General features: G+C 42.4%; 1 protein-coding gene across 1 annotated transcript; it reads left to right on the top strand.

Moving 5' to 3' along the window:
- The first annotated feature begins 1101 nt into the window (after nucleotides 1–1101).
- Nucleotides 1102–21122, top strand: LOC143414044 (uncharacterized). The gene is made up of 9 exons (XM_076877679.1): nucleotides 1102–1204; nucleotides 1806–2105; nucleotides 2608–2865; nucleotides 3120–3368; nucleotides 3536–3643; nucleotides 6317–6379; nucleotides 6478–6537; nucleotides 9770–10814; nucleotides 21119–21122. The coding sequence occupies exons 1-9, from the start codon at nucleotides 1102–1104 to the stop codon at nucleotides 21120–21122; spliced, it is 2190 nt and encodes a 729-aa protein (XP_076733794.1).
- Nucleotides 21123–25041: the final 3919 nt, after the last annotated feature.

The raw sequence follows: 25041 nt of genomic DNA, 5'->3' as shown, positions 1-25041 counted from the left end.
GAGATTAATAATTTTATTGCTGCCAAACTGAGAGATGTTATTTTGTGTTCTGTGCTAACAATTTCATTCAACAACTGTGAGTTTATTAACCCTGACATGAGAGACAACTCCTGACAAATAGAAGAATTTATTCCGTCTTATTTTTTTATCTTTATGTTTCTATTTGTCTCTAACTGGATATTTTTCTGTGAACAGTTCCCAGTAAGCCCACTGTGACCCTGCATCCATCCTGGACTCAGATATACAGCGGTGAGACAGTCACTGTCAGATGTGAGATTCAGGGAGGTGAAGGAGCTCAGTGGACGTATGAATGGAGAGCAGCCAAGTTAAACACACCTCCAACATCCAATGAATACAGAATCATCAGAGCTACTGAGTCTGACAGTGGAGGATACAGCTGCCGGGGCAGAAGGGACTATTTCTTCTCAGAGTGGAGTGATATCATCACACTGACTGTGTCATGTAAGATCTTTCATCCAGAGTATCTAAATAAGGAAAAAGCACTTCTTCTTTCTTACAGCTTTATAACTGTCTTTCATGTTGGTCAGTAAAATGTTTAGTTTTTATTCCAACAACAAAAACCTGAACAGCAGCTTTTTATTCACAGTGAAGAGAACAAAACATATGAGAGTAACTTCTCTGCTGTGCAGCTCTAATACATGAAAGATGAAATGCAGAACAAATGCTGAATCTGTCTCAGCTGCTCCACCACATCCACTAAGAAACATTAAATCCACTGATTGTTCCTCATGTGTGTTTTTAACTTAGAAATGCAGCAAATTAAATATGAAAGATTAGTGTTGTGTTTGTGTGATAGTTGTACAGTTTGTTGCAGCTTCACCATTAAAGTTATGTGATATTTATTATTGACATATTTCCACCAAGTTATTTCAACTGGTTTGATTCAGTCATTGACTTTTGTTCTTTTTCTAAACTGAACTGCAGATAAACCAAAGGCCAAACTGAGAGCTGATAACACAGCTGTTCCAGTAGGGGGCAGTGTGACCCTGACCTGCTCTGTGAACCCATCATCATCATCATCTGGATGGAAATACTACTGGTACAGAGATGAGAAATCCTCTGAAGCCCTGACCACACAAGATGCAGTTTTCCACTCAAATGGACAAATCAGTGTCTCGCAGGAAGGACTCTACAGGTGCAGAGGAGGAAGAGGAAACCCAGTTTACTACACAAAGGACAGCCAGTCAGTCAGGATTGGGAAAACTGGTGAGTTCAAAGTTAATGAACCCCAAATCACTACCTGATGAAAAGTATCTGATGGAAATTGACCCCTTTTCTCATTCACTTGTTCATTTCCTGAATACAGTCCCAATCAGACCTGTTGTGACTCTGTATCCAAACTGGTCTGAGATATACAGAGGAGAGACGATCACTGTCAGATGTGAGATCCATGGAGGAGACACTGAGTGGGATTATGAGTGGGAAACAAACAGCAGGATAAAAGCTCCAAATCAAAATGAATACAGGATTAGATCTGCTTCATCATCCAACAGTGGAAACTATCGCTGTAAGGGCAGAATGAAAAGTTCACAGCATAAAACAACAGAGTGGAGTGATTCAGTCACACTGACAGTTTCTGACAGTAAGTAGAGTCATAGTTCATTTAACCTGGAAATAGAAACAGTTTGTAAAAATGTGTTTTTATTAGTACATGTTGAGATATTTGACATGTTTAGATAGTCTCACTCTTAAAGTTCATCATAAATATTTGTGAGTCAACATTTTAGTGACATTGAATTCAGAGTTAAGAGACGAAACATTTAGAGAAAATCTTTGTTGATCAGATGAACCCCGTCCTGTCCTCACTGTGTCTCCATCATGGCTGAGTCCTGGAGCCTCAGTAACTCTGAACTGTGAGGTTAAACATCCGTCTGCAGGATGGAGCTTCTACTGGTATAAAGCTGTTCGAAATCTATCAGAGAAATCCTCCAGTTATGAGCTGCTACCTGATGGCAGTGGGACTGCACAGGACTCCTACATCATTCATGGACAGACACATACAGCAGGATATGTGTGCAGAGCTGGAAGAGGAGACCCAGAGTATCACACTGATCACAGTCGACCAAAGTTTGTCTGGTCTGCAGGTCAGCTTGATTCTATTGTAACCAGTGCAGCTGTTGTTTACCTCCAAAGGAGAATTGAATCTTTTCATTTCTGATTGTGATTAAAGTCTTTATTTAAAACTTGTTTAATGTTTAGCTCAGTGAAATAAGTAGGCGACCCTATATGCCGTATGGCTAGGCAGCAGTCCGACCTGTGTCCCTTTGCTGCTTGTCTTCCCCCTTCACTCTCCCTGCTTTCCTGTCTCTCTACACTGTCACTATCAAAAAAAAGTAAGAAGCTTTGTGTTTATTAATTGAAATTATTTTCACTTAGATAAAAGTGCATGTACAGATAAAACAGCCAAAAATACAAAATTTTAAAAAGAAAAGATCAAGAGAGAATGCTAACTAGTTAACGGCTCTGACAAAGATGAGGAAAACCCTGACAGATAAGGAGATAGGTAATCGTTGCCATTAAAAAAAAAAAAAAAAAAAAAATCCTAACATCTGTGAGCTTTGTGTCTTCACTGCATGTTGTTTCCAGATGTTCATTCAGCAGCGTCTCTCACAGTGAGTCCTGACAGAGTGCAACACTTTACCTCTGACTCTGTCTCACTGACCTGTGAGGGAAACTTCACTGAGTGGAGAGTGAGGAAGTTCTCTGAGGACGGCCGACTCTCTGACTGTAGGAGAATGACTGGATCCACATGTAACATCCACACATCAAAGTCAGATACTGCAGTGTACTGGTGTGAGTCTGGATCAGGAGAGTTCAGCAGTGCAGTCAACATCACTGTACAGAGTATGTTATTATACATTTACTTCTTGGTTGTTAATGATTTAGACGTCACATGAACTTTTGTCCCACCTTTGCTGTATGTGAAGTCATTTCATGTGGGAAAAATAAAACACATACAGCAGTTTTTAAATACACAAGATCAGATCTTTATGATGAAAAACATCTGTACAATCTGTTCTTATTATTGTTTGTCAGCTTTTTCTAAAAGTGTGCAGCAGCTGATGTGACTGAAACAATTGTGTGTGATTGTGTCACAGATGATGGTAATGGTCCTATCCTGGTGAGTCCTGTTCATCCTGTGACTGAGGGAGCTTCAGTTAGTCTGAGCTGCAGTTTGAGAACACAAAAAATACTTTCCAATGTGTTTTTCTATCACAATGACAAACGTATTCAAAATGATCCCCGAGGGGAGCTGAAGATCTCTGCAGTGTCAAAGTCTGATGAAGGTTTCTACAAGTGTCAGTACTCAGGAAGAGAGTCAGCACAGAGCTGGATGTCAGTTAAAGGTGAGCAGGATCAAAACATTTGAGTTTTATAAACCAATGACTGAGAAGGAACATTAGATTGTCTGATTTAATTCTTAAAGTCACTTGGCTCTATTTTATAAATGTATTTATTCATAAGATTATAATTTATTAATTAATTTCTGTTTTTTGTTACGTGACTATGTCAGGAGCTGACAGCTCTTCATCTCCTGTGTGGTTGATGGTTGGACTGGTTTGTGGAGTCTCTCTCATTATTATTCTCCTGCTCTTGTTGTATCGCTGCAGGCAGTCCAAGTGTAAGAGCCTCTTTTCTGTTTTTATTATTATAATTATTATTATTATTAGTAGTAGTAGTCATAGTATTAGTAGTAGTAGTATTGACATTGACATTTCATTGAGTATTTGTCACAGTTACTAAACTAAAACACAACTTTATCACAGAACTTAGATAGTTATCCAAATAAAACAAAAACAAAAACTAAGAAACCAAATTTCTACAAATCTTATTAAAACAAACTATGATGAAGGATGTGACAGTAAAGGAAGATTGAGGCAGTCTATAAAACACAGGATAATGAGATGATGGGAAACAGGTGGGAACACAGTGATAACTAATGCCCCTTTTCCATTAGTACCTACTCGGATCAACTCACAACTATTCAAATCGTATTGATTGGTTTTCTATTACAATCAAGTATAGGGATGGGTATCGTGGGTATCAAACCGGTACTTTTGAAACGGTGCCGGTGCTCAAACGGTGCTCAAACCGGTGCTTAAAGAATGGAGAACACAAAATTGGTCCAAAAACCTCTCATGTTCAGCTGTTTTTTGTAAAAAGATAACAATGTTAGCCTTTTCTGCAGCTATGGGGCATATATGGTATCACTCTTGGCTGGAAGCAGTGCTTAAACGATGGAAAAAACACAAACTTTGTCCTAAACCTCTCGTGTTTAACTGTTTTCCACTTTTTCTTTGGTCATTTTAGCCTTTTTGGCCAGGGTGAAGGGAGTATCTGCCATCAAACAAGAAGACAGCCGCATGTAGCTATGATGATGTTTGCTAGTTCACCTTACATGCATTAATGTAATAACGTGGTTAGCCTACTCAACGTAAATTACACACGAACAACATTAAGCTACTCACGCAGAGAAGAACGGCTGCTGCTGCATCATCATCCTCATCATTTCTGCTACACTGGCAGGGCTAGGGGCCAGGACTCTCCTCTTCGTGTTTTTGGGGGATGTTGCATAACAGGCAACCCACCCCCAGTAGGTGTGCCCGGTGTGAGGTCTCGCAGCAAGCTATCAAATACGGCGCATTTCTAGGCTTTTAAAAAAAACGCTATGCGTCGCCAGGTGTTTCATCGGATTTGAGGTGTTACCTCCTTTGACAGTATCACCTTAAAGCACTTGTTGCAGGCTGCTGAGTTTGCATATTTTGCTGTGAAGTACAGCCAGACTTTTGACCGCTTCGCCTTGGACATTTTTAATCTGTAGCTCTGCTCTAAAAGAACGTACGTACCTGGGCCCGCCTACTATCCTCGGAAAGGTAAAATGATTGGCTAGAAGTGTATCACAGCTCAGGAAAAAAAAAGCACCGAAATAAAGCACCGAAATGTGCGCTGCTTTTCGGTCTGGTTACTACCGTTTATGTCAGAACCGGTGCCATCATGGCACCGGACACCGGTACCCATCCCTAATCAAGTACCACCTAATGTGTGTGGTCGTCCTAATAGCAACGTGGCTGAGCATCCTATGACGTAATTAGTATGCGTCACACACACTACAATGAAGGTGGACGTTGAGGCGATGATAAACCTGCTGCTCAGTCTGCGAATTTTCATCAGACTCTGGGACCATGATGTTGCTTTTGCAGCTGTTTTCCTCATTGTTGGGTTTCAAAAATGGCTCTTTTTATTTTCATCAACATAATACTCTCATAAGTCATCAAGTGATGCCACTGACCAGCCAATCAGTGGGATGCAGGCTGATGACGTCATATTTTGGGATCGCCTCGGATTGCTTGGAACTCCGGCTGAGTAAATACTGAAAAAGTATCTGGTAACAGGAACTATGACCTGATGGAAAACCCTGAAAACCATGGTGACCTGACCTGAGTAGTTACTAATGGAAAAGAGGTTAACAGAATGACTATGGGGGGTGTAAAACTAGACACACGATACAGACGAGAACAGAGACCAAAATAAAACAGGAAATGACTGACACTGAGACCTGGAGTAAGACACACGAGCTTGACGCAGACAGTAGACAAAACATGAAAACCAAAGAGAAAGAATAGAGTGAGAACACAAGGGGATAAACAACCTCTCATTAACCAAATAGACAGATAACTATAATGTAAACATAACATCATACGAGAAAACGAGAATGTCAACAATACAAAATACAGAACTATGAAACTAAGAATGATCAAAAACTAGAAAACCAGAGAAACCAAAACATCAAAACCCGGGTCAACCAGAGAAACCAAAACATCAAAACCCGGGTCAACCAGAGAAACCAAAACATCAAAACCCGGGTCAACCATTCAGGGACCTTGAAGGAAGCACGGGCAGGAAGTTACCTGCTACACATTGTTACCTGTTGCACCTCCAACGGTTACATCATGGTAGCTGAAGGGTCATCAGCTGGGAGCCACCCTTCATTGATGTTTTGCTCCATTAATCATGGAACATCTTGTGGTGGTGGAGCAACGGGTGGAGGTCTCCCTACTGTCCCCACAGCTGACCCTAGGACACTTGTCTTCCCCACATCTGGTCTTTCCCGATCTCCATTAACCTTTACATGACGTAGGTTCAGTTTGTCCTCAGCAGTTTTTTGAAGAACATTTATCAAAATTCAGTTGGACAAACATCTAAATAACCAACTGACTACATGCACAAAAGAATTTAAGGTAACTGGTACGTTGTCATTGGTTTACAATTGTGTAACAAAAATATGACATTTTAGGTGCAGATAAACCCCGAGATGTCATTTACTCTAATATTGAACTGGAAAACTTTGGAAATAAGTGTGAGTACACAAAACATATAGAATGTAGAAAAAATGTTTTTGAAATGTTTAAAAACGTATTAATTATTTTTCTTTTGTGGATTCGATCATCTTAATAGGGAAGCATCATAAACCAGAGCAGAGTGCTGTTTATGCTAATGTGAAGACGGGAGCTGCAGGTACAGTCACAAGTCTCATTCAGTGTTTGTACTTGAATGTGTATATACAGGGTGGGCCATTTATATGGATACACCGTAATAAAACGGGAATGGTTGGTGATATTAAAGTCCTGTTTGTGGCACATTAGTATATGTGAGGGGGCAAACTCCTCAAGATGGGTGGTGACCATGGTGGCCATTTAGAAGTCGGCCATCTTGGATACAACTTTTGTTTTTTCAATAGGAAGAGGGCCATGTGACACATCAGACTTATTGGTAATGTCACAAGAAAAACAATGGTGTGCTTGGTTTCAACGTAACTTTATTCTGTCATGAGTTATTTACAAGTTTCTGACCACTTTTAAAATGTGTTCAATGTGCTGCCCATTGTGTTGGATTGTCAATGCAACCCTCTTCTCCCACTCGTCACACACTAATAGCAACACCGCAGGAGAAATGCCCAGTATCTGTAGTTTCAGGTGCTGCACATCTTATATCTTCACACCATAGTCAATTGCCTTCAGATGACCCCAAAGATAAAAGTCTAAGGGGGTCAGATCGGGAGACCTTGGGGGCCATTCAACTGGCCCACGACGACCAATCCACTTTCCAGGAAACTGTTAATCTAGGAATGCTCGGACCTGGCACCCATAATTTGGTGGTGCACGATCTTGCTGGAGAAACTCAGGGAACGTGCCAGCTTCAGTGCATAAAGAGGGACACACATCATCATGTAGCAATTTCAAATATCCAGTGGCCTTGAGGTTTCCACTGATGAAGAATGGACCCACTATCGTTGTACCCCATATACCACACCAAACCATCACTTTTGTTGTTCCAACAGTCTTGGAGGGATCCATCCAATGTGGGTTAGTGTCAGACCAATAGCGGTGGTTTTGTTTGTTAACTTCACCATTCACATAAAAGTTTGCCTCATCACTGAACAAAATCTTCTGCGTGAACTGAGGTTAGCTGGAGTTTGTAAGGGTGGCATTTGTGAGTAGCTAATATCCGCCGAAGGGATGTTCGACTAATGCCACTCTCCAGTGACATGCGGCGAGTGCTACGCTGTGGGCTCTTGCTGAATGAAGCTAGGACAGCCACTGATGTTCCTTCATTAGTGACAGTTTTCTTGCGTCCACATTTTGGCAAATCCAAAACTGAACCAGTTTCACAAAACTGAGCAAGCAGTTTGCTAACTGTAGCATGGGAGATGGGTGGTCTCGTAGGGTGTCGCATTGAAATCTGCTGCAATGACCCGGTTACTGCGTTCACCAGATATCAACACAATTTCGATCCGCTCCTCACGTGTTAACCTCCTCGACATGTCAATGGCTGTGAACAAAGAGAAACTTGTAAATAACTCATGAAAGAATAAAGTTACGTTGAAACCACGCACACCATTGTTTTTCTTGTTACATTACCAATAAGTTTGATGTGTCACATGGCCCTCTTCCTATTGAAAAAACAAAAGTTGCATCCAAGATGGCCGACTTCTAAATGGCCACCATGGTCACCACCCATCTTGCCCCCTCACATATAATAATGTGCCACAAACAGGACTTTAATATCACCAACCATTCCCGTTTTATTACAGTGTATCCATATAAATGGCCCACCCTGTGTGTGTATATATATATGTGTGTATATACACTCAACAAAAATATAAACGCAACACCTTTGTTACCGCTCCCATTCCCCATGGGATGGACGTAGAGACCTAAAATTCATTCCAGATACACAATATAACCATCTCTCCCAAACAGTGGTCACAAATCAGTCCAAATGTGTGGTAGTGGGCACATCTGCCATATTGAGATAATCCATCCCACCTCACAGGTGTGCCACATCAGGATGCTGATCTGACATCATGAGTAGTGCACAGGTGTACCTCAGACTGCCCACAACAAAAGGCCACCCTGGAATGTGCAGTTTTGTCTCACAGCAAAATGCCACAGATGCCACAAGCAATGAGGGAGCGTGCAACTGGCATGCTGACAGCAGGAATGTCAACCAGATCTGTCGCCCGTGCATTGAATGTTCATTTCTCAACCATAAGCCGTCTCCACAGGCGTTTCAGAGAATATGGCAGCACATCCAACCGGCCTCACAACCGCAGACCTCGTGTAACCACACCAGCCCAGGACCTCCACATCCAGCAGGTTCACCTCCAAGATCGTCTGAGACCAGCCACCCAGACAGCTGCTGGAACAATTGGTTTGCACAACCAAACAATTTCTGCAAAAACTGTCAGAAACCGTCTCAGGGACGCTCAACTGCATGCCCGTCGTCCTCATCGGGTCTTGACCTGACTCCAGCTCGTCGCCGTAACAGACTTGTGTGGGCAAATGCTCACATTCGATGGCGTCTGGCACGTTGGAGAGGTGTGCGCTTCACGGATGAATCAGGGTTCACATTGTTCAGGGCAGATGGCAGATGAGAATGTCCCAGTTCTTGCATGGCCAGCATACTCACCGGACATGTCACCCATTGAGCATGTTCGGGATGTGCTTGACCGGCGTATACGACAGCGTGTACCAGTTCCCATGAATATCCAACAACCTCGCACAGCCATTGAAGTGGAGTGGACCAACATTCCACAGGCCACAATTGACAATCTGATAGACTCCATGCGACGATGTGTTGCACTGCATGAGGCAAATGGTGGTCACACCAGATACTGACCGGTTCTGGGTCCCCAGACCCCCAATAGCGCAAAAAACTGCACATTCCAGGGTGGCCTTTTGTTGTGGGCAGTCTGAGGTACACCTGTGCACTACTCATGATGTCAGATCAGCATCCTGATGTGGCACACCTGTGAGGTGGGATGGATTATCTCAATATGGCAGATGTGCCCACTACCACACATTTGGACTGATTTGTGACCACTGTTTGGGAGGGATGGTTATATTGTGTATCTGGAATGAATTTTAGGTCTCTACGTCCATCCCATGGGGAATGGGAGCAGTAACAAAGGTGTTGCGTTTATATTTTTGTTGAGTGTATATATGTATGTGTGTGTGTGTGTGTGTGTGTGTGTGTGTATATATATATATATATATATATATATATATATATGTATATATATATATATATATATATATATATGTATATATATGTATATATATAAGATACTGTCCAAGATTACGTGAAGTACCCTCAGAAGGTCTGCTAGATGATGTTAATGCAGCACTACGGACAATACCTACAACCACGATTACCGACACTAACAAGCTGATCTACAATACGGCAGCAGTGATCAGTGAGACGCTTGGCTACAAGTTGAACAGCCACAAGGGGCAGTACCCTCCATGGAGAAGGAGGCTAGAGGGCAAGATCAAAGTAGCACGGAGGGAGGTTAGCCAACTAACGGAGTTGCAGAAAGGTGCGACAAAGAAGGTGCATAAGAAATACAGCAAGCTGTCCATACCTGAGGCCTTGGAAACTGCCAAGCAAAGACTCACAGCCTTGGCCAGCCGCTTGAGGAGGTACACCAGAGAGATAGAAGGCAGGAGAATAAACCAGCTGTTCTCCACAGAACCAGCAAAGGTGTACTCTCAGTGGCAAGGGAACAATAAGAGAACAGCACCACCAAGGCTGGAGACGGAGCAATACTGGAAGAGCATATGGGAGAAGGATGCAACCCATAACGGCAATGCTCAGTGGCTAGTGGATCTGAGGGCAGACCACAGCGACCTCCCTGAACAGGGTCCAGTAACCATCACAGTGGCAGATATCCAAGAAAGGGTCTCCAGTATGAAGAGTTGGACAGCACCAGGGCCCGACATGGTTCACGCCTACTGGCTAAAGAAGCTGACTGCACTCCACGAGCGTCTGGCAGCACAAATGAACCAGCTGCTAGTTAACGAGAGACACCCGGAATGGCTAACCGAAGGTCGGACGGTCCTGATCCCCAAGGACCCCAAGAAGGGACCGGTCCCCTCCAACTACCGACCAATAACCTGCCTCAGTACTACATGGAAGCTCCTGTCAGGCATCATATCGGCTAAGATGAACAGGCACATGGGTCAATACATGAGCGGGACACAGAAAGGAATTGGCAAAAATACCAGAGGCGCAAAACACCAGCTACTGGTAGACAGAACAGTCAGCCGAGACTGCAAGACCAGACTGACCAACCTGTGCACTGCCTGGATTGATTACAAGAAGGCCTATGACTCAATGCCCCACAGCTGGATACTGGAATGCCTAGAATTGTACAAGATCAATGGGACCCTAAGAGCCTTCATCAAGAACTCAATGGGGATGTGGCGCACAACACTAGAGGCCAACTCCAAGCCCATAGCACAAGTCACCATCAAGTGCGGGATCTACCAAGGGGATGCTCTGTCCCCACTGCTGTTCTGCATAGGCCTGAACCCCCTCAGTGAGATCATTAACAAGACTGGCTACGGATACCGACTACGGAACGGAGCAGTTGTCAGCCACCTCCTGTACATGGATGACATCAAGCTGTATGCCAAGAGTGAACGAGACATCGATTCACTGATCCACACTACCAGGCTATACAGCAATGACATTGGAATGTTGTTCGGACTGGAGAAGTGTAGTCGGATGGTAACAAAGAGAGGGAAGGTAGTCAGAACTGAGGGGATTGAACTACCAGAAGGCAACATTGCAGACATAGAGGACAGTTACAAGTACCTGGGGATCCCGCAGGCGAATGGGAACCATGAAGAGGCCGCTAGAAAGGCTGCAACCACCAAGTACCTGCAGAGGGTCAGGCAAGTCCTGAGGAGTCAGCTGAATGGTAAGAACAAGATCCGGGCCATCAACACGTACGCCCTGCCCGTGATCAGGTACCCTGCTGGGGTAATAGGCTGGCCAAAGGAGGAGATAGAAGCCACTGACATAAAGACAAGAAAGCTCCTTACCATGCATGGAGGGTTTCACCCCAAGTCCAGCACCCTGAGGCTGTACGCTAAGCGGAAGGAAGGGGGCCGGGGACTGGTGAGTGTCAGCACCACAGTCCAGGATGAGACAACGAACATCCAAGAATACATTGGGAAGATGGCCCCAACTGACCGAGTGCTCAGTGAATACCTCAGGCAGCAGAAACCCAAGAAAGAGGAGGGAGACGAGGAACCATCATGGAAGGACAGGCCCCTGCACGGTATGTACCACCGGCAGATAGAGGAGGTGGCTGATATCCAGAAATCCTACCAGTGGCTGGACAAAGCTGGACTGAAAGACAGCACAGAGGCACTAATCATGGCAGCACAAGAACAAGCTCTGAGTACAAGATCCATAGAGGCTGGGGTCTATCACACCAGGCAAGACCCCAGGTGCAGGCTGTGTAAAGATGCCCCAGAGACAATCCAGCACATAACAGCAGGGTGCAAGATGCTAGCAGGCAAGGCATACGTGGAACGCCATAACCAGGTGGCCGGCATAGTGTACAGGAACATCTGTGCCAAGTATAACCTGGAAGTCCCGAGGTCAAAATGGGAGATGCCCCCAAGGGTGGTGGAGAATGACCGAGCTAAGATCCTGTGGGACTTCCAGATACAGACGGACAAAATGGTGGTGGCTAACCAACCGGACATAGTGGTGGTAGACAAACAGAAGAAGAAGGCCATAGTGATCGATGTAGCGGTTCCGAATGACAGCAATATCAGGAAGAAGGAACACAAGAAGCTGGAGAAATACCAAGGGCTCAGAGAAGAGCTCGAGAGGATGTGGAGGGTGAAGGTAACGGTGGTCCCTGTGGTAATCGGAGCACTAGGTGCGGTGACTCCCAAGCTAGGCGAGTGGCTCCAGCAGATCCCGGGAATAACATCGGAGATCTCTGTCCAGAAGAGCGCAGTCCTGGGAACAGCTAAGATACTGCGCAGGACCCTCAAGCTCCCAGGCCTCTGGTAGAGGACCCGAGCTTGAAGGATAAACCGCCCGCAGGGGCGTGCTGGGTGTTTTTATATGTATATATATATATATATATATATATATATATATATACATACTAGGGGTGCAACGATACTCGTATCGATATTGAACCGTTCGATACAGTGCTTTCGGTTCGGTACGCATATGTATCGAACAATACAAAATTTTTTATTTATTTTATCAACTTTCCTTCTGACGATGCTGTCTGTGTTGAGTGCTCAGTGGATCTGCGCTCGACAGTGCAGCCTAGGCGGAGTAGTCGAACGCAGATTCACTGAGCGCAGGGCAAGCTAGCGAGACAGAAGTTAAGCTCTCCTTGCAACATGGCAAATTGAACCTCCCCCACCCTCATTCAGATGTGGCGTTTGGAACTATTTTGGTCTTCATGTGACGTATGACCCTGAAGGTAAGCGCGTCATGGACTAAAGTAAAACAGTATGTTGGATGTGCCACGCAATGCTCAATTACATGGGTGGGAAGTAGTGTGTTAGCGCAGTTAGCTCGTTAACGTGTTGGCCGTCCAGCCCCAGGCAAAAGACAAGTGGAAGCAGACAAAAACAACAAGCAGGCATACTACAAACTTTACCCGAGTCATTTAGACAGCCGTTAGCACATAATTCTCCTTATGGGGACCTAATATGTTGAATATAGCCCAGAAGAAGCATATAGTATAGCTTTTATTTTGGAAAGAGCCATTTCTCTGTAATAAACTCTCTTTTCCAAAGATGAGTGATTCCTCAATCAGATACAGGACTCGCAATATCGCTAGCCCGACGTCCCGGGGCTAGCGATTTTTCCAGTCGGGCTACCAAAATCTACCTCTGCCCTGCCCGTCGGGCTATCGTAGGAAGGAAAAATATATATCAATGCTTTTGCATTCTTTCGGAAATGTAGCTGGGTAATTATGTCATTGGCATCAGTGAGCCACCGTCAATATGTGACATATTGAAATCGCGTTTGAATTTGCGCTTGTTTTTTGCTTTCACTTTGCAATCGGGCGAACTGTGTATAGAGAGCGTCAGCACTGATTGGTGAGTGACGATAATTTGCGCACCAATTCCTCTGACATCGTCTTATCAATCTCCCGCAGCAAGCTTAAACATGTGAGAGGTTGATCGCACAGAGAATCGCTGAGCGTTATGTGAGTGCGTGTGTAAAAGCAGCAGGATATATATTTTAGTTCTGCTGAGCCAAATAAGACAGGTCAGGGTGAAGAAGTGACACCCAAAGAAAAGCTTACCACAAAACGGAAAAGTTATGACAAATCAGACTATAAGGCAAAAAGAAAGTGCATCTTTATGGCTTAATGGACAAAAGAATTTCTGTGGCTGCAATATGACAAGCTATATAACCAGGGGTGCACATAAGTGGTCCGCAGGTGCGCATTCGCTGTCAAAATAAAAAACGCGCACAAGATAAGAAGTTAATATTATATAATTATACAATATTATACTTTAATGTATAATATTGTAAAGGAAACAAAGCAGGAAACCTAACACCAATTAAAAAATTGCTCTCTTTTTTATTCGGGCTACTTAAATTTATTTTGGGCTACCAAAAACTGAAGAGTCCCTGCCCGAAGGGCTACCAGGGATTTTGAAATTTTGCGAGCCCTGAGATATATTTATTTGTTTTATTACTTTTTTGTTTCAGCAACATAAAATTTAAAAACTGTACTTTTGAGTTAAAATATATATTTATAATTTTAATAAATGACAAATTAAAAAGGCATGAACATTTTTTTTGTATCGAAAAGATATCAAACCGTGACACCAAAGTATCGAACCGAACCGTGAATTTTGTGTATCGTTGCACCCCTAATACATACATATATACATATATATATACACATATATACATACACACACACACACACATACATACATACATACATACACACACACACACACACACACACACACACACACACACACACACACATATATATATATATATATATTAGGGGTGCAACGATACACAAAATTCACGGTTCGGTTCGATACTTTGGTGTCACGGTTCGATATTTTTTCGATACAAAAAAAATGTTCATGCCTTTTTAATTTGTCATTTATTAAAATTATAAATATATATTTTAACTCAAAAGTACAGTTTTTAAATTTAACCCTAACCCTTGTGCGTGTTTTTTATTTTGACAGCGAATGCGCACCTGCGGACCACTTATGTGCACCCCTGGTTATTTAGCTCATCATATCGCAGCCACAGAAATTATTTTGTCCATGAAACCATAAAGATGCACTTTCTTTTTGCCTTATAGTCTGATTTGTCATAACTTTTCCGTTTTGTGGTAAGCTTTTCTTTGGCTGTCACTTCTTCACCCTGACCTGTCTTATTTGGCTCAGCAGAACTAAAATATATATCCTGCTGCTTTTACACACGCACTCACATAACGCTCAGCGATTCTCTGTGCGATCAACCTCTCACATGTTTAAGCTTGCTGCGGGAGATTGATAAGACGATGTCAGAGGAATTGGTGCGCAAATTATCATCACTCACCAATCAGTGCTGTCGCTCTCTATACACAGTTCGTGCGATTGCAAAGTGAAAGCAAAAAACAAGTGCAAATTCAAACGCGATTTCAATATGCCACATATTGACAGTGGCTCACCGATGCCAATGACATAATTACCCAGCTACATTTCCGAAAGAATGCAAAAGCATTGATATATATTTTTCCTTCCTACGATAGCCCGACGGGCAGGGCAGAGATAGATTTTGGTAGCCCGACTGGAAAAATCGCTAGCCCCGGGACGTCGGGCTAGCGATATTGCGAGCCCTGTATCTGATTGAGGAATCACTCATCTTTGGAAAAGAGAGTTTATTACAGAGAAATGGCTCTTTCCAAAATAAAAGCTATACTATACACTTCTTCTGGGCTATATTCTCAGCAGCATATTAAACATATCAGGTCCCCATAAGGAGAATCATGTGCTAACGGCTGTCTAAATGACTCGGGTAAAGTTTGTAGCATGCATGCTTGTCGTTTTTGTCTGCTTCCACTTGTCTTTGCACTAGGATGATGTAAATGTTCAGTCATATTCGTTGTGTTCCCACTAGTGCTTTCAGGTTAATGTCGTTGAAATGACCTTAACGCCACAACACGGCAAATCTCCGTTAACGAGCTACCCCTGATCGCCCCGTGCATGGGGCTAGACGGCCAACACGTTAACGAGCTAACTGCGCTAACACACTAGTTCCCACCCATGTAATTAAGCATTGTGTGGCACATCCAACATACTGTTTTACTTTTGTCCATGACGCGCTTACCTTCAGGGTCATACGTCACATGAAAACCAAAATAATTCCAAAACGCCAGATCTGAATGAGGGTGGGGGAGGTTCAATTTGCCATGTTGCAAGGAGAGCTTAACCTCTGTCTCGCTAGCTTGCCCTGCGCTCTTCCTTCTGATGATGCTGTCTGTGTTGAGCGCTCAGTGGATCTGCGCTCGACAGTGCAGCCTAGGCGGAGTAGTCGAACGCAGATTCACTGAGCGCTCAACACAGACAGCATCGTCAGAAGGAAAGTTGATAAAATAAATTACAAATTTTGTATTGTTTGATACATATGCGTACAGAACCGAAAGCACTGTATCGAACAGTTCAATATCGATACAAATATCGTTGCACCCCTAATATATATATATATATATATATATATATATATAACACCCAGCACGCCCCTGCGGGCGGTTTATCCTTCAAGCTCGGGTCCTCTACCAGAGGCCTGGGAGCTTGAGGGTCCTGCGCAGTATCTTAGCTGTTCCCAGGACTGCGCTCTTCTGGACAGAGATCTCCGATGTTATTCCCGGGATCTGCTGGAGCCACTCGCCTAGCTTGGGAGTCACCGCACCTAGTGCTCCGATTACCACAGGGACCACCGTTACCTTCACCCTCCACATCCTCTCGAGCTCTTCTCTGAGCCCTTGGTATTTCTCCAGCTTCTCGTGTTCCTTCTTCCTGATATTGCTGTCATTCGGAACCGCTACATCGATCACTATGGCCTTCTTCTTCTGTTTGTCTACCACCACTATGTCCGGTTGGTTAGCCACCACCATTTTGTCCGTCTGTATCTGGAAGTCCCACAGGATCTTAGCTCGGTCATTCTCCACCACCCTTGGGGGCATCTCCCATTTTGACCTCGGGACTTCCAGGTTATACTCGGCACAGATGTTCCTGTACACTATGCCGGCCACCTGGTTATGGCGTTCCATGTATGCCTTGCCTGCTAGCATCTTGCACCCTGCTGTTATGTGCTGGATTGTCTCTGGGGCATCTTTACACAGCCTGCACCTGGGGTCTTGCCTGGTGTGATAGACCCCAGCCTCTGTGGATCTTGTACTCAGAGCTTGTTCTTGTGCTGCCATGATTAGTGCCTCTGTGCTGTCTTTCAGTCCAGCTTTGTCCAGCCACTGGTAGGATTTCTGGATATCAGCCACCTCCTCTATCTGCCGGTGGTACATACCGTGCAGGGGCCTGTCCTTCCATGATGGTTCCTCGTCTCCCTCCTCTTTCTTGGGTTTCTGCTGCCTGAGGTATTCACTGAGCACTCGGTCAGTTGGGGCCATCTTCCCAATGTATTCTTGGATGTTCGTTGTCTCATCCTGGACTGTGGTGCTGACACTCACCAGTCCCCGGCCCCCTTCCTTCCGCTTAGCGTACAGCCTCAGGGTGCTGGACTTTGGGTGAAACCCTCCATGCATGGTAAGGAGCTTTCTTGTCTTTATGTCAGTGGCTTCTATCTCCTCCTTTGGCCAGCCTATTACCCCAGCAGGGTACCTGATCACGGGCAGGGCGTACGTGTTGATGGCCCGGATCTTGTTCTTACCATTCAGCTGACTCCTCAGGACTTGCCTGACCCTCTGCAGGTACTTGGTGGTTGCAGCCTTTCTAGCGGCCTCTTCATGGTTCCCATTCGCCAGCGGGATCCCCAGGTACTTGTAACTGTCCTCTATGTCTGCAATGTTGCCTTCTGGTAGTTCAATCCCCTCAGTTCTGACTACCTTCCCTCTCTTTGTTACCATCCGACTACACTTCTCCAGTCCGAACGACATTCCAATGTCATTGCTGTATAGCCTGGTAGTGTGGATCAGTGAATCGATGTCTCGTTCACTCTTGGCATACAGCTTGATGTCATCCATGTACAGGAGGTGGCTGACAACTGCTCCGTTCCGTAGTCGGTATCCGTAGCCAGTCTTGTTAATGATCTCACTGAGGGGGTTCAGGCCTATGCAGAACAGCAGTGGGGACAGAGCATCTCCTTGGTAGATCCCGCACTTGATGGTGACTTGTGCTATGGGCTTGGAGTTGGCCTCTAGTGTTGTGCGCCACATCCCCATTGAGTTCCTGATGAAGGCTCTTAGGGTCCCATTGATCTTGTACAATTCTAGGCATTCCAGTATCCAGCTGTGGGGCATTGAGTCATAGGCCTTCTTGTAATCAATCCAGGCAGTGCACAGGTTGGTCAGTCTGGTCTTGCAGTCTCGGCTGACTGTTCTGTCTACCAGTAGCTGGTGTTTTGCGCCTCTGGTATTTTTGCCAATTCCTTTCTGTGTCCCGCTCATGTGTTGACCCATGTGCCTGTTCATCTTAGCCGATATGATGCCTGACAGGAGCTTCCATGTAGTACTGAGGCAGGTTATTGGTCGGTAGTTGGAGGGGACCGGTCCCTTCTTGGGGTCCTTGGGGATCAGGACCGTCCGACCTTCGGTTAGCCATTCCGGGTGTCTCTCGTTAACTAGCAGCTGGTTCATTTGTGCTGCCAGACGCTCGTGGAGTGCAGTCAGCTTCTTTAGCCAGTAGGCGTGAACCATGTCGGGCCCTGGTGCTGTCCAACTCTTCATACTGGAGACCCTTTCTTGGATATCTGCCACTGTGATGGTTACTGGACCCTGTTCAGGGAGGTCGCTGTGGTCTGCCCTCAGATCCACTAGCCACTGAGCATTGCCGTTATGGGTTGCGTCCTTCTCCCATATGCTCTTCCAGTATTGCTCCGTCTCCAGCATTGGTGGTGCTGTTCTCTTATTATTATTGTTCCCTTGCCACTGAGAGTACACCTTTGCTGGTTCTGTGGAGAACAGCTGGTTTATTCTCCTGCCTTCTATCTCTCTGGTGTACCTCCTCAAGCGGCTGGCCAAGGCTGTGAGTCTTTGCTTGGCAGTTTCCAAGGCCTCAGGTATGGACAGCTTGCTGTATTTCTTATGCATATATATATATATATATATATATATATATATATACATACTAGGGTGGGTTTTTATAATCGATTCATCGATTAAAATCGATTCTGGCTTGGATAACGTAAAATCGATTCATTAAAATCCCGAATCGATTTTTTTAATATAAATTTATTTTGCCCGAAATGCCAGAATCTCTGGTGACATCTCACAAAATTTCAAGAACCACCAAACAGTTAAGACAGTAAATGAGAGCAGGTACACGGATTCTGCACATAGACTTAAACACACAGCGTGACCCGCGGATCAGAATCAGTTAGATGTCGCTTTTCTCAGGTCGGGGCTGAAAGCCGACAGCTCGCTGATTCTGATCTGTCGGCGGGTCCGCGCTTTGTGTTTACGCCCTTTATGAGCCGATTCTAAAGCTGTTAGTTTGATCTCTCTCCAAACAATACTGACCGAACCAGCAGCAAAAGAAGATCCAAACGCTTCACATAAACATCGTCATGAATTCACTCTGACTTTTACTGTTTTGCTTCCACCGCGATGCACATCTCTCTGTCTCTCTCTCGAACAGTTTCCCTTTCTTCATTATTCGCTTGCTTGTTACGCACAAGTCTACTGTTGTTTACAGCGCTGTCAGCCGCTGGTTTTTTCCCTTTTACATTCTTCCGAAAAGAAAACCTAATTTCTGCTGTTCAATACTGAACAAATTTAAACTGTTTTTTTTTTTTTTTTTGCCTGTCCCGTTTGGCTCTTTTGCCATCAGAATTATTGTCTAAAGGCAAAGAAAGATGCCCAACGGATTTACTTTACCAAATTGACCATCCCAGCCTTGCCATAATGGTCCATTTGATTCACCTTTTATTGTTTATTTTATTTTCACTTGCTGAATACGGGACAGACTTGACTGGAGGAAAGAAGGGGAGAAAGAAAGAGGGAAAGAGAAACAGCTGAGAAGAGGGACAGGGGAGAAGGGCAAAAAACAAAAACCAACAGAATGGGCAGGAAAAAAAAAAAGAAAGAAAAAAAAAATGCATATATCGATCACCTGGATCACCTGTTGAGAAAGAAAAAAAGAAAACAAGCAGAAGAGAACAAGAGTAATAGAATAAACAACATCACAATGATATATGGGAATATGACAGTAACAAATTTAAACTTTTTAAAATTATTCAAAATGCAAAACGCTTAACCGTGTCTCTAATAAAACCGCTGTAACGTCAGAGGTAATGTTCATATGTTGATTAATGGTTTTCTTTCGTTTGTGATGTACTGCAGAATATTTTTTATAAAATCCCAGGCCAGGAAAATCACCTTCATGTTTTTCTGTGTTTTATCTTCAGCTGCTTTGACACAAAGGCATCTGCTTACACCTTTGATAAAGTCTTGCGTGTGTCAGCTTCCTTTTTATTGATACAAAAATATGTAAATGTACTGATCTGAATTATAATATTTCTGACTGTCAAAATTTCCCAGATTTAAATCGAATCGAATTAAATCGAATTAAATCGAATCGTGGATCGAATCGATTCGGGACCTTGTGAATCGGAATTGAATCGATTCTAGAAATCAGTGACGATACCCAGCCCTAATACATATATATATATATATATATATATATATATATATAATATATTATTTTTTTTTTTTCCTTTGTGGATTTCATTATCGTGACAGGGAGGCTTTGTAGAGCGGAGGAGAGTGCCATTTACTCCGATGTAAAGATGGGAGCTGCAGGTAAGGTCACAACAGTCTCATCCAGTGATCTGGTCGTTGCATGTAGTAGTACTGATCACTAGAGTTGAATCTTGCGCACATGTGGAAATTCATATCCAAAAAACAAGAAGTCTACTTTGTTTAAAATATGTTATTTTTATTACATCTAAAGTATGATTTTAGAAATGGTTTCCAGCTGTTTCTTAGAGATATTCCCCCATATTTTTTGGGGGTTTTTTTTTGTTTTGTTAGTTTGCGTGTTTTAGGGGAGACCAGGTATGGTTGTAACACATTTTGCTCCAGCACCCATAACACAATTAATTTTTGTGCTAGAGGTCACAAACCTTTACACAAATTACCCATTTTTTCCCTATAAATGTCAACCATTCAAAGCCCTGCAAGAATACCACAGACCTTGTGTGTTAATGTTAAATACATGGTGTTCCTTTGTTATCACCTACTCCACAATCAGGGTGGGTTGTAACACATGCTGGGGAGAAGTGTCAGTCGACACCAGAGAATGTGCTTCAAAAAAGTGATGTATTGGAATAAAAGAACAGTTTTTGTCTCTATTTCTCTGTGACTGACCATATCTCAAACACACCCTGGCATGTGCAGCTGTGTACATTAGTTTAGTAGAGCAAACTTTCATAATACAACAGACACTTAGTAAAAAGTTAGTACAATGCAAGTCTGTGTGGTGGAGTGTGGTCTGAGCATGAGAGAAGAAGAGGCAACTGCACAGCAAAGACACATAATAACTCCAGCTTTGTGTCTTTTTAATTTCAGCTAAGGTATGGAACAAATCGCTTCCTTTTCAGCTCAATACAAAACGCGTAATATTTTCTTTGAATACGGGACGAAACTCCGTCATGCTAGCTAGTACACAGTACGAGTTATTGTAACTGACTGTAAAAAGTAAGCATAACGAAAATAAACTACACCTGAACTTGGTTTACATCTGACCCAGATAGACTGCAGGTCATAACTTCTTACCTGAAGTTCAGTTCACCTGACAATGGGACCGGTGGCCGCCTCCAGTCTCTCCTCCTCCTGCCTCCCATTTCCCTCATCCACCTGCTGGCCTCTGTGGAAGCTCCACCATAGCCACCACCAAACAACTGACTTATTTTTACACATCTGCCAGCATCTGATTATACCATTTAAAAAAAAACCCAACAACAAAAAACCCATAAAGACGGAAAATGACCATCGGCCCGCCGGGCAAATGCCCGGTATGCCCGATGGCCAGTCTAGCTATGGTGCTATCATCATACTCATGTATCCAGTATTTTTACAGTAGCTGCCAGGGCCAGAAAAGGAGACTGGTAGCTGTGCATGGGTCAAATTTGCTACAAAAAACAAAACAAAAAAACTTTTGTATGTCACAAGCAGTTTGTTCTCAATAAAATCTGCATACACTTGCAACCATGACAAGCACCATGTGAAATCAGGGATGGAAGTGGGTAAAAACTGAAATCATCATATGACTCCTATCTCATCCCTGAGATAGATAGGATGAGATTAGTGGCGTTACAACTCTCCCCATGTTACAACCATACCCAGTCTCCTCTACATGAACTTATCTATATCTTTAAATATAAAGCACATTGTATGTCTTTTGTCTAAGACAGCTAAGCATACATAAAGACAACAGTTGATTTTCATTTCAGTTTCAGTCAACCTCTTGTCCCTTCAGTGAATAGCTACATATCATATTTCTGCTGAATAAATATCACTTCTCTTTTAGAGGACAGTCTGATGTATGCTGAGATCAACCACCACAAAAAACAAAAAGCCAAGAAAAACAAAGGTGAGCAAAGTCTGCCATCATCTCCACTGAGTAATGTTCAGTCTGTTTCTTATCTTAAAGATGTAAATCTTCCTATGTTACAATTTCTATTCACAGTTTACATAATTTAATAAAAGCTTATTTTTTATCTTTTTTAATTGATATAATCTTTTTTATATGAATTGTTCATCTAAGTACAAGTACATTGATTTTTTTTTAATATAAAATATATCTTATAGATTACTGTTGTAGCAGTGTAGCAGTAGCAGTGCATAAATAATCACATTAGGAAGCACTTTTATTAGTAGTAATAGTAATAATAATAAGAAGACGAAGAATCAATTCCATTCTCTGTTTCAGCACAAGTAAAATCAGGTGCATTCATATCTAATGACTAATCAGTTTTTAAAATTTAATTTGTTTTAATTATTAATTTATTTTATATTTCAAGGCGTCTATATAAAACTTTGATTTGATTTCTCTTCCATGCAGCAAAAAAAGCCCATGTTTTTTTTTGTTTGTTTTTTTCTATTTATTTATTTTTTTGTGCTGTTTTATTTTCTAATTTTTGGACAACTACGATATAAAAAACAGTTATTGATTTTAATTATGAGAATATGAAGAAGTTTAAATAATTGTCTTTCTACTTACAGGAAAATCAAGTCCTGAATCAACCAATGTTTACTCCGAAGTCAAATTAAAAAGAGCTCTAGGTAATATGAAAATATAATTATTAAATCTAACTATATCCTCACTTAACATTTTTTGCATAAAACTTTGAAGGCAAAAGTTAGATATGTCATCTTTAGTATTTGAGCTTTAAAGTTAAGATTTTGAACATTTTTGCAAAGATATATGTAAAAAATGTGTAATATTTAGGTACCGCTGTGTCCAAGCTACTTGCACTTTCTTTCTTCACTTGTGAGATTATCTTCAGACCGTTGTAAATTTCTTATATTTTACCTCCATCCACCTTTTTCCGTTGATCCATCAGCTGTATGTGATATTTGTGTTGCACAAATGTATGCTGAAATCTCATATCTCTCTTAGAGGACAGTCCAATGTATGCTCAGGTCAACTACCGGGATAAAGGAAATACTAAGACAAACAAGGGTGAGTAAAGCCTGCAATCATTTACAGTGATGACATGGATAATTTATTATAATGATTTATGATTAAATTTAAAAATGTAAATCTGTTTGTTTGTGTGTGTGTGCATTTTTGTTTATATCACTAATAAAAACAGTGATAAAGAAAACTTTGTTAACCTGTGGTTTAAGAAAATTATTGTTGTTTTTGTTGTTGTTGTTGTTGTTGTTGTTATGAGACTACACAAGTCTTTTAAGTAAACTTCTCTCCATTACAGGAAAATCAAGTCTTGTGTCAGCTGATGAAGCAATTTACTCTGAAGTCAAATGAGGGAGCACTCTAGGTATTTATGCTGACATGATGGAGTATGATGTGATGATTTATTCTTGTTCTTTAGCTCATAATATTGTTTCAAATTGGAAATCTTGTTGTCTTTTTTGCTTTACAGATCAGTGAGGAGAGCTGTAACAGCAACCCCAAAATGAAGCTTTTTATGAAGCCACTGTTGCTCCTCTGCTACCCAAGTGTCATACACACCCAATAAGTATAAGAGTTATAGGTCATCATCATTATGAAATACAATATCTGTATTAATAACTGTAGACATATTACTGTATTTTAGCACAAAAAAGTACAAACTGGTGTGCTTCTGTTTAGTTTCATGCTCTCTCTATTCACTCAGTGATAATAACAGCATGACTTACAGTCAGCTTTTTCAGTGTTACATATGGTTTATTAATGTTTGGGCAATAAACACGGTATACTTTTGTATGCAATAATCTTCTACATTATTAAAAGAAGACTGATATAATATGATATATATCTGACTGTATTTGTGCAAAATACTAATGAACCTGTTGATGTCAATTATGGAATAATTTGCTTTTTCTCCATGAAAATATGCGTTCATATTATAATATGTGTGTCTGTGGTTGTGTGTGTGTGTCTGAGAGAGAGAGATACATACATATAAACATGCAGAATGTGAGATGCTGTGTTTGCTCCAGTTCAGTGTGGTGGCAAGGCCCAAAAATAATATCTGCCCGGGACTTTTCACAGAGTCATGAAAGACCTTATCTTCATCTCTTTGACTACAGAACTAAAATGACAAAGAACAATCTAAGCTGAATGTGTGCAAGTGTACTTAGGTACTTACAAGCTTATGGAAAATATATTTTAGCTCTGACAGCTGGTAGACAGAGAGCATAGACACAGAACAACTGTCTGTGACTCACCGGCTGAAGAAGTGGAAGAGTGAGAAACTGAAATATCCAATCTGTGTTCTTTTTGGAGTCCGGAGAATTGCTGGGAGCAGAAAGGCAGAAACAGAGTTGTCCCCAGGAGGGACAAACCAGGATTCAGGGACAGGAACAGAAAAACAGCACAACATGACACTCAGTCTGGGCCTGTATAGGACCTCATATGGGTATTCTGTAATTAGTGTTGCCAACTGTCCCATTTCAGCTGGCACATCCCATATAATGAGCAAAATTGGTTTGTCCCTTATTCTACCAAATATCATGAAAATTGATGGTTACCCGCAATGTCACACACAGTGCATTTTTACACTATGCCCAGCTTGTTGTGCACTGTGCTTCTGGCACGCCACGGTGTCCCTTATTTGATATTTAAAAGTTGGCAACCCTATCTGTAATTGACATATCATTTACATATCCACGTAGGCTGCCCTACATCAAATGACCAGCATATCTCTGTACTTCCAAATGAGCTGTTAAAGGGGTCTTTGTGTGATCTGTCCTTGGTGAAGCAAATGGACGAAAAGATTTGACACATTGACAGAGCTTCTCTCCACCACTGCAGCACCAATGTA

Source organism: Maylandia zebra, linkage group LG3, assembly GCF_041146795.1.
Source record: "Maylandia zebra isolate NMK-2024a linkage group LG3, Mzebra_GT3a, whole genome shotgun sequence".
NCBI lineage: Eukaryota > Metazoa > Chordata > Actinopteri > Cichliformes > Cichlidae > Maylandia > Maylandia zebra.
Note: the sequence above shows the minus strand (reverse complement) of the source record. Positions and strands in the feature narration are given on the sequence as shown.